This window comes from Cynoglossus semilaevis, chromosome 7 (assembly GCF_000523025.1).
Source record: "Cynoglossus semilaevis isolate Cse_v1.0 chromosome 7, Cse_v1.0, whole genome shotgun sequence".
In the NCBI taxonomy this organism is placed as follows: Eukaryota; Metazoa; Chordata; class Actinopteri; order Pleuronectiformes; family Cynoglossidae; genus Cynoglossus; species Cynoglossus semilaevis.
This window is the reverse complement of record NC_024313.1, coordinates 13,662,117-13,671,554: the sequence shown is the minus strand read 5'-3', so window position 1 is coordinate 13,671,554 and position 9,438 is coordinate 13,662,117. Positions and strand designations below refer to the sequence as shown.

At 54.1% G+C, this 9,438-nt stretch overlaps 1 protein-coding gene across 1 annotated transcript in view; it reads left to right on the top strand.

The window, feature by feature from the left end:
* Positions 1 to 37: 37 nt before the first annotated feature.
* cdc42bpb (CDC42 binding protein kinase beta (DMPK-like)) overlaps positions 38 to 9,438 on the top strand; it is a 13,985-nt gene continuing 4,584 nt past the window's right edge. Inside the window, exons 1-28 of the mRNA XM_025056811.1 lie at positions 38 to 263; positions 610 to 701; positions 1,416 to 1,499; positions 1,581 to 1,676; positions 1,761 to 1,909; positions 2,253 to 2,346; positions 2,419 to 2,619; positions 3,037 to 3,285; positions 3,358 to 3,553; positions 3,622 to 3,726; positions 4,751 to 4,884; positions 4,961 to 5,203; positions 5,407 to 5,517; positions 5,599 to 5,843; positions 5,928 to 6,033; positions 6,113 to 6,237; positions 6,315 to 6,420; positions 6,500 to 6,648; positions 6,916 to 7,013; positions 7,208 to 7,287; positions 7,364 to 7,432; positions 7,530 to 7,601; positions 7,675 to 7,780; positions 7,857 to 7,993; positions 8,077 to 8,216; positions 8,297 to 8,378; positions 9,018 to 9,234; positions 9,311 to 9,373. Coding sequence (XP_024912579.1) covers positions 98 to 263; positions 610 to 701; positions 1,416 to 1,499; positions 1,581 to 1,676; positions 1,761 to 1,909; positions 2,253 to 2,346; positions 2,419 to 2,619; positions 3,037 to 3,285; positions 3,358 to 3,553; positions 3,622 to 3,726; positions 4,751 to 4,884; positions 4,961 to 5,203; positions 5,407 to 5,517; positions 5,599 to 5,843; positions 5,928 to 6,033; positions 6,113 to 6,237; positions 6,315 to 6,420; positions 6,500 to 6,648; positions 6,916 to 7,013; positions 7,208 to 7,287; positions 7,364 to 7,432; positions 7,530 to 7,601; positions 7,675 to 7,780; positions 7,857 to 7,993; positions 8,077 to 8,216; positions 8,297 to 8,378; positions 9,018 to 9,234; positions 9,311 to 9,373 — 3,715 coding nt within the window. The 5' untranslated portion in view covers positions 38 to 97. The remainder of the gene's footprint in view (positions 264 to 609; positions 702 to 1,415; positions 1,500 to 1,580; positions 1,677 to 1,760; positions 1,910 to 2,252; positions 2,347 to 2,418; positions 2,620 to 3,036; positions 3,286 to 3,357; positions 3,554 to 3,621; positions 3,727 to 4,750; positions 4,885 to 4,960; positions 5,204 to 5,406; positions 5,518 to 5,598; positions 5,844 to 5,927; positions 6,034 to 6,112; positions 6,238 to 6,314; positions 6,421 to 6,499; positions 6,649 to 6,915; positions 7,014 to 7,207; positions 7,288 to 7,363; positions 7,433 to 7,529; positions 7,602 to 7,674; positions 7,781 to 7,856; positions 7,994 to 8,076; positions 8,217 to 8,296; positions 8,379 to 9,017; positions 9,235 to 9,310; positions 9,374 to 9,438) is intronic.

Genomic DNA, 9,438 nt, shown 5'->3' with positions numbered 1-9,438 from the left:
TCGCCGGACGGCGGCGGGGGGGGGGGGGGGGGGGGGGGGGGAGGGGGGGGGGGGGGGGGCGGTTACTGGTTTCGGAGGATCCGGGGACCAGGTGAGAATGTCGGCCCAGGTTCGACTGAAGAGGCTTGAGCAGCTGCTCCAACAAGAGACGGGGTTCGTGAGTTTCGAGACTCTGTTGGACCTGCTGCTCTGCCTCTACACAGAGTGCAGTACCAGCGCCTCCCTCAAGAGGGAGAAGCATATATGCGACTTCCTGCAGTGGGGTGAGTCCAACTCCAGGAACAGCTCCTGAACTTGACTGACATACACGCATACGTCACAACTCACTCATCTACGTCATTTATTTTTGTCATTGGAGTAGACGTAGTTAACGTAAAGTAGTTGTTTCTCTTTGAAATTCTCTGTTTACTGACAAACACGTGACTTGTCAGTAGTGACGTAGTAGTTTGTGACACAGTTGAAGACTTTTCAAGTGTTGTTTTTAGCGCCCCCAGCAGATTTTGTTCACTTCAAACAGTCAACAGTAAATTAATTCATTCCCTGAGAGGTCAGCACAGAGTGACCTTTGTGTGTGTGTGTGTGTGTGTGTGTGTGTGTGTGTGTCCTCAGCCAAACCCTTCACCACCACAGTGAAGGAGCTGCGTCTGCACAGAGATGACTTTGAGATGTTGAAGGTGATTGGACGAGGAGCCTTTGGGGAGGTGAGACTTCCTGTTGACCCCTGACCCTTATGGTCATTCTCATGGCCCACAGCTGTAGACCACATGGGTCTGACCAACATATCCCAGAACATATGGGCCACTGAGCTCAGCTACTGTGACACAAACATCATATCTGAGGAGACATACCATCAGTCAGTCACACCATCAGTCAGTCACACCGTCAGACATACCGTCAGTCAGACACACCGTAAGACATACCATCAGTCAGTCACACCATCAGTCAGTCACACCGTCAGACATACCGTCAGTCAGACACACCGTCAGACAGACCGTCAGTCATACGGTCAGTCAGACACACCGTCAGTCAGACAGACCGTCAGACACACTGTCAGTCACACAGTCAGTCAGACACACCGTCAGACACACGGTCAGTGAGTCACACCGTCAGACAGACCGTCAGTCAGATACACCGTCAGTCAGACAGACCGTCAGACACCCTGTCAGTCACACAGTCAGTCAGACACACCGTCAGTCAGACAGACCGTCAGACACACTGTCAGTCACACAGTCAGTCAGACACACCGTCAGACACACCGTCAGTGAGTCACATCAGTCACACCGTCAGTCAGACACACCGTCAGTCACACCATCCTACTACTGTACAACCACACACACACACACAAATGAAACAAGACATGGACTGTTCTGTCCCCCGTCCGTCCGTCCCCCGTCCGTCCCCCGTCCGTTCCCCAGGTTGCCGTGGTGAAGATGAAACACACAGAGAGAGTTTTTGCCATGAAGATTCTGAACAAGTGGGAGATGCTGAAGAGGGCAGAGGTAATGCTACGCTAACATGCTATTTGTGGTAGCCTTATGTTAGCATTAGCTCAGGCTAATCTGTGGCTACGTGATGTGCAGACGGCGTGTTTTCGCGAGGAGCGTGATGTCCTGGTGAAGGGTAACAGTCCGTGGATCACCAGACTTCACTACGCCTTCCAGGACGACAACTACCTGGTCAGTACTGGCACCACGGGCCGAAGCACTCCATCACATGGAACCGATTCAGGGGTGTGTTCTGACCTCATGTCTTGTCTCCAGTACCTGGTCATGGACTACTACGTGGGCGGAGACCTGCTGACTCTGCTCAGTAAGTTTGAAGATCGTCTTCCAGAGGACATGGCCCGGTTCTACTTGGCTGAGATGGTCCTGGCCATCCACTCCATCCACCAGCACAACTACATCCACAGGTGAGGTCCAGCACCGCCTTCGGACCATCTCATCCACCACGGTTTGGTTTTCTAAATCCTGGGCCTCGGTGTCGGCCTGACGTGACATCATTTGGACCAGAGTTAGCAGCTGCCGTGGTCCTGGTCCTGGTCCTGGTCCTGGTCTCCACCTTCAGACTGAAGTCGTGTCAGAGAGAGGAACCATCCAGAACTGTTCAGAAACTCTGTTCATGTCTGAGGAAAAGAGCTCTTCCTGTTGGAGCCGCCGACTCTTCCTGCTCCACCTTCTCCTTCCTTCCTGCAGTGACAGTCTGATGGTCAACAGGTGGTGCTGTGCACTGACAGAACTCCTTTGTGTTCACAGAGACATCAAACCCGACAACGTCCTGCTGGAGGTCAACGGTCACATTCGTTTAGCCGACTTTGGATCCTGTCTGCGTACGCTGGAGGACGGCACGGTAAGACCCCGACCCCGAGGGTTCGGTTCTGACCCTGGTACCGGCCGCTCTCACTGGTTCACGCTCCCGCAGGTGCAGTCCTCCGTTGCCGTGGGAACACCCGACTACATCTCCCCAGAGATCCTGCAGGCCATGGAGGACGGGATGGGTCGCTACGGTCCAGAGTGCGACTGGTGGTCTCTGGGGGTCTGCATGTATGAGATGCTGTACGGTGAAACCCCCTTCTACGCCGAGTCCCTGGTGGAGACTTATGGAAAGATCATGAACCATGAGGTTAAGCCCTGACCCCGTCCTTCAAACTGACACCACACAGACCACGCCCCAATAAATGACACGCCGGCCGATGCCCCCTGTAGGTCCAAAAAGTAAAATCATGTCCAACATGTTCCAAAGTAAAAATCTTTTTTTTCTTCATTGACACTGAAAAAAATAAATCTTATACAAAATATAATCAAAAAAGTCAACTCTTAACTCAGAGTCAGTACCGACCAACACCAGACCACGTCTCCTGCAGCTTTCAAAATAAAAGGTTCCACTTCTGAAGACCAAAGTAGACCGGGTCTCAGGAGTGGTCATGTGACTGGCGTGTGCCACTTCCCCACGTCTCCAGACTCTCACCCTACTTTGGTCCTCCTAAATTTGGAGACTGGGTCTCTGACTCACTCTGTCTCCCCCTTCCTCTGTCTTCAGGAGCGTTTCCAGTTCCCGTCCCACGTGACGGACGTGTCGGAGGACGCCAAAGACCTGATCCGACGCCTGCTCTGCCCGAGGGAATGTCGGCTCGGTCTCAACGGGATCTCGGACTTCAAGAACCATGCGTTTTTCCGTGGCGTAGACTGGGAGAACATCCGTTCTACCGACGCCCCCTACATCCCGGACGTGTCGTCCCCCACGGACACCTCCAACTTTGACGTGGACGACGATGTCCTGAAGAACCCGGTGAGGAACGGGCCGCCTGTTAGACCGGAGCCTGTGGTGTGTGACCAGCTGTTGACCATGTGTTTCCCACAGGACGGGGGTCACGTGACCTCTCACACTGGCTTTACGGGGCAGCACTTGCCCTTCGTGGGCTTCACCTTCACCTCGGACTGCTGCTTCTCAGAGCGCTGCCCACCACGGGGGGGTGGGGGCGAGGAGGCGGAGCTTTTCCAAAGGAGGATACGCCTCCTGGAGGAGGAGAAGGAGGCGCTAGGACGCAGGCTGCAAGGTAAGGCTGAGAGGTCACATGCCACCCTGAAGAACTGACCTCTAATCCTGACCTTTTGACCCCAGCAGAGTCCACTTCTCCTCTAGGAGGAAGTTCAGGTCCAGGTCTGAGCCGAGACAAAGAGACAAAGAAACTGAACGAAGAGATTGAACGATTGAAGAAAAAGCTGGAAGGTGAGGAGTTCAACTGGTGGGTGGGGGTCCAGTCTGCAGCCCGGTGAAGAGCTAGAACTTCATTCATCCCTGTGGAGTTCCCTTCAGGAAATGAAGGAGAAGATAGTTTGTACAATCATTTACACATTCACAGCGGACACTAGAGGGCGCTGTGGTAACAGGGTTACAGTTTTCTGTACCAGCTGACGCTAGAAGGCGCTGTGGTAACAGGGTTACAGTTTTCTGTAACTCCTGACCCTAGAGGGCGCTGTGGTAACAGGTTTACAGTTTTCTGTACCAGCTGACGCTAGAAGGCGCTGTGGTAACAGGGTTACAGTTTTCTGTAACTCCTGACCCTAGAGGGCGCTGTGGTAACAGGTTTACAGTTTTCTGTACCAGCTGACGCTAGAGGGCGCTGTGGTAACAGGGTTACAGTTTTCTGTAACTCCTGACCCTAGAGGGCGCTGTGGTAACAGGTTTACAGTTTTCTGTACCAGCTGACGCTAGAGGGCGCTGTGGTAACAGGGTTACAGTTTTCTGTAACTCCTGACCCTAGAGGGCGCTGTGGTAACAGGTTTACAGTTTTCTGTACCAGCTGACGCTAGAAGGCGCTGTGGTAACAGGGTTACAGTTTTCTGTACCAGCTGACGCTAGAAGGCGCTGTGGTAACAGGGTTACAGTTTTCTGTAACTCCTGACCCTAGAGGGCGCTGTGGTAACAGGTTTACAGTTTTCTGTACCAGCTGACGCTAGAAGGCGCTGTGGTAACAGGGTTACAGTTTTCTGTACCAGCTGACGCTAGAGGGCGCTGTGGTAACAGGGTTACAGTTTTCTGTACCAGCTGACGCTAGAGGGCGCTGTGGTAACAGGGTTACAGTTTTCTGTACCAGCTGACTGTGGTAAGCGTTGGTGTTCATTAGAGCTAAGAAAGAAGACGTGGTCTTCTACCGTCAACCCCTGTAACTACACTGTGATACTGCAGTAATACCTGTGTAATACTACAGAAGTGTTGAAGTCTGAAGCCCCGCCCCTCTGTGATGTGGCAGACTCTGATAGGCTGCAGCAGCGGCTGGAGGAGGCGGTGTCTCTCAGGCAGGACTCTGAAGGTTCTGAGTCCAAACTGAAGACCTTGGAGACACAGGTGAAGACACTGAGACAGGACAAGGACCAGGTCCACAAGGTAAGAACTCAAAGTTAGTCCACAAGTCCAGGTCTAGGTTTTGGTACCCTCTGACCCCGACTCACCCTCTGAGCAGCAGCTGGCTGACTCCTTGGAGCATCTGCGCGTTCAGACCAAGGAGCTGAAGGAGGCGCACTCCCAGAGAAAGGCGGCGCTGCAGGAGTCCTCAGAACTGACAGAGAAGATGTCGGAGCTACGCTCGTCCAAACAGCGTCTGTCCCGTCAGCTGAGGGACAAGGAGGACGAGCTGGACCTCCTCCTGCAGAAGGTGGAGGGGAGCAGGCAGGAGGTCCGCAGGGCCGAGAAGAGGAACAAGGAGGTGAGAGGAACGTTGTAACGTGTAAACATATCACCCCCTTCTGGTCACATGATGCATCTGCAGTTTTCAAAATTTAAAAAAGAAATAAAAACACAGAACAGGTGAGATGCTGGCTCTGAATACACCACTAGAGGGAGCAGTGTATGGGACAGAAGGTTAATAAAGAGTCTCTCTCTCTCTCTCTCTCTCTCTCTCTCTCTCAGCTGGAGGCTCGGTTGGACGACTCTAGGTCGGAGGCGTCCACAGAGAGGAAGTTGCGTGAACACAGTCAAGTTTATGCCAAAGAGCTGGAGGCGGAGCTACAGCGCCTGAAGGTGTGACATCACCAACAGCAGTTCTCCCCAGGTTCTCCAGTTCACCAAGTAAACATGCTCTGGTTCTGGTTCTGGTGTCAGTCTCAGCAGGGTCAAGGAGTAGTCGCTGTGGGGGCGGAGTCTCAACAGGAGTTGATGCATTTGAAGGCGGAGCTTGAGAAGAAGGTGCTGTTCTATGAGGAGGAGCTTCTGCGTCGAGACTCCGCCCACACCTTAGAGATCAAAAACCTCCGCAAAGACCTGCAGGAATCCGAGGGGGCGCAAGTGAGCTGCAACAAGGAGCTGCTGCAGCTGAGGGAGAAGCTGGACCAGGTCCGGAGAGACAGGTGAGTCCAGGACTGGGTCGGTCCTGAACCAGGCCAGTTGAGACCCCGGTGAGACCTGACGCAGGTTTTGGTGTGACCCTGCAGACAGAGGGAGGTGGAGGAGGTGGTGGCAGCTCTGAAGGAAAAACACGAACGGGAGAAGATTCTCCTGACGCAGAAGAACCGCAAGATGACGGCAGAGACTGAGAAGGTGAGGGTCCGGTCCCTTTATCAGACACTGTGGTCCTGGTTGGTCCTGGTTTTGGTTCCTCACAGTTTGGTCTCCTCAGCTGTGCTCCTTTGTGGACAAACTCACGGCTCAGAACCGTCAGCTGGAGGATGAGCTCCAAGATCTGTCTTCCAAGAAGGAGGGCGTGGCCCACTGGGAGGCCCAGATCGCTGAGATCATTCAGTGGTGGGTGGAACCCGGACCATTTCTGCTCTTGGTCCTGGACTTGAATGGTCTTGATGGTGTCTTCTTCTCTGCTTCAGGGTCAGTGATGAGAAGGACGCCCGAGGTTACCTCCAGGCTCTGGCCACCAAGATGACGGAGGAGCTGGAGGTCCTGAGGAACTGCAGTCTGGGACCCAGAACCCAGGTACCACAACCAGAACCACAACCCTTCATTGAGTACCTGCTGCTGGTGACGCTGTGGTAATGGGCGTGGTCTGTTTCAGGACCCACTGTGGAAGGTGCGGCGAAGTCAGAAGTTGGACATGTCGGTGCGGCTGGAGCTGCAGTCGGCGCTGGACGCTGAGATCAGGGCCAAGCAGTTGGTCCAGGAGGAGCTGAGAAAGGTCAAGGTCACCAACATCAGCCTGGAGAGGTCAGAGTTCACGCCGAACGCCTAAGTCCAAATAGCCAATCACTGTGTGCTGTGGATCATGCTAACGCAGTAGCTTAGTTAGCTTCTGTGCGCTATGGTTAGACCTCCAATGAGGAACCCTGTGTGCTAGCCCCGCCCCTGGATCATTAGGAAAGGAGGAGGGGCCTGCTGATGTCATTCTCCATGACAGAAACTGCTCCTCACTCAGCGCCCCCTGCTGGCCAGCTGTAGTACTCGGGTCAGATCCGTGTCCTTGTCTGTGTGCAGCAAAATAAAGGAGGTGGAGGAAAGGAGCAGGAACCTAGAGGAGCAGAAGGAGAACCTGAAGAAGGAGCTGGAGGAGAAGCGCCGCCACTCGGACAAAGGTGACTTTCCACTTCCTGTTCTCGTCGCGTTCATTTCCTGTGATAAAACCGTAGTGTCAATGTGGTGAAATAGCTCTAGAACAAGCCTGTCCTCTGACCTCTGACCTCCACCGTAGCCACGTGGTGATGACATCACTGATCTGTAAACATGCTGGCTGTTGATTGGCTGTGACTGGCTCCTGCTCTGTCCTCAGGTCTGAAGCTCCCAGACTTCCAGGACTCCATCTTTGAATACTTCAACACTTCACCTCTGGCTCCTGACCTGACCTTCAGGGTGAGTCTAACCTTTGACCTCAGGGTTGGGGGTTCAATCTCCCTGTGACTCATCTGGTTCTTGTTTCCACCTGCAGGCCGCAGACTTGGACTCCTCCCCGCAGAACCTGGAGACCACGCCCACTTCTCACGTCTCTGACTCTGAGGTTAGCACGTTCACTTCCTGTTAGCACGTCCCACCGCCGATGTTCACTTCCTGTTAGCACGTCCCACAGTTAGGACTCACTGTTTTTGTGTCCTCAGGTGGTGGGGACTGTGTCCGTCCCATCAGGCTCCCCCACCTCTGACCACAGCGCCACCCTGAGCCTGCCGAAGGTAGGACTTCTCTCTGCAGGAGGTGGCGGACGGTGGTGAAGCGGTTTAGACTCATGCTCTGTGTCTTTTTCAGCCCAAGGCCCATCAGTTGAGCATCAAGACCTTCTCCAGTCCAACACAGTGTTGTCACTGCAGTGCCCTCATGGTGGGGCTAATGCGCCAGGGCTTTGCCTGTGAAGGTAGGTCTCCGCCCACCCCTGCACCCCATCAAAGTTCTGGGTCCGTCTAACACCCTCCCCCCTCCCATCTCCACAGAGTGCTCCTTCATCTGCCATGTGACCTGTAAAGACCACGCCCCCCAACTCTGTCCAATCCCAGCAGAGCAGGCGAAGAGGCCGCAGGGCATCGATGTCCAGCGAGGCATCGGTACCGCCTACAAGGGTTATGTCCGGGTGAGTCGGAGCTGCCACTCGGCACTTTTCCCTGAGTGACTCGGCAATGACTGGTCAATCCCGTCCTCTCGTCTCCGTCTCAGATCCCGAAGCCCAGCGGCGTGAAGAAAGGCTGGCAGCGAGCCCTGGCCGCGGTCTCCGACTGTAAGCTCTTCCTCTACGACGTTCCAGAGGGGAAGTCCACGCAGCCAGGAGTGGACGCCGCCCTGGTTCTGGACCTGAGGTAACGTCAGGATCCGCCGCACTCACACGTACCTGTACTTGTAGCGGGGGGGCGTAAACCTACGACGTTGGTCTTTTCAGGGACGAAGAGTTCTCCGTTAGCTCCGTCCTCGCCTCAGATGTGATCCACGCCACCAGGAAGGACGTTCCCTGCATCTCTCTGGTAGGTGACCGGAGCTGTGGAGGTGGTACACGGTACACGGTACACAGTACAGAGTACACAGTGCAGAGTACACAGTGCAGAGCACACAGTATACAGTACACAGTACAGAGTACAGAGTACACAGTACAGAGCACCCAGTACACAGTACACAGTACAGAGTACAGAGTACACAGTACAGAGCACACAGTACACAGTACACAGTGCAGAGTACACAGTGCAGAGCACACAGTATACAGTACACAGTACAGAGTACAGAGTACAGAGTACACAGTACAGAGCACACAGTACACAGTACACAGTGCAGAGTACACAGTGCAAAGCACACAGTATACAGTACACAGTACAGAGCACACAGTATACAGTACACGGTGCAGAGTACACAGTACACAGTACAGAGTACACAGTACACAGTACACAGTACACAGTACAGAGTACAGAGTACAGAGTACACAGTACAGAGTACACAGTACAGAGCACACAGTACACAGTACACAGTACAGAGTACTTTTTTACTGCTGCTCTGCAAATATAATAGCACCTCAGGAGATGCTAGTTCGATTCCCTGTGGTTGGATCAGACCAGGTCTACTGTGTCCACATGGGGGAGCCCACCCCCACTCACCTCCTCCTCCTCCGTCAGGTGACCTCCTCTCAGCTGATGGCCCAACTGTCCTCGGTGTCACTCCTGGTTCTGGCTGAGAGTGAGGTGGAGAAAAGGAAGTGGGTCAGAATCCTGGAGAGTCTTCAGAACATCCTGACCAAGAACCTCCCGAAGAACCGTCCGGTCCACGTCCTGCATCAGGCCTACGACGCCTCGCTGCCCGTCATCAAGACCACCCTGTCAGCAGCTGTTCTGGGTCAGTAAACAAACATTTACCCCAGCTGATGTGGCACCGCCCCCTACTGTTCTGACCGTGTTTACTCCGACTGCAGATCCGGAGCGCATCGCCCTGGGAACGGAAGACGGACTGATAGTGGTGGAAGTGACCAGAGACGGTGAGTGAGACTGACACCTGGTGGTGTCACCTGGTGGTGGCCCCTGGTGGGGTCCCCTGGTCTGA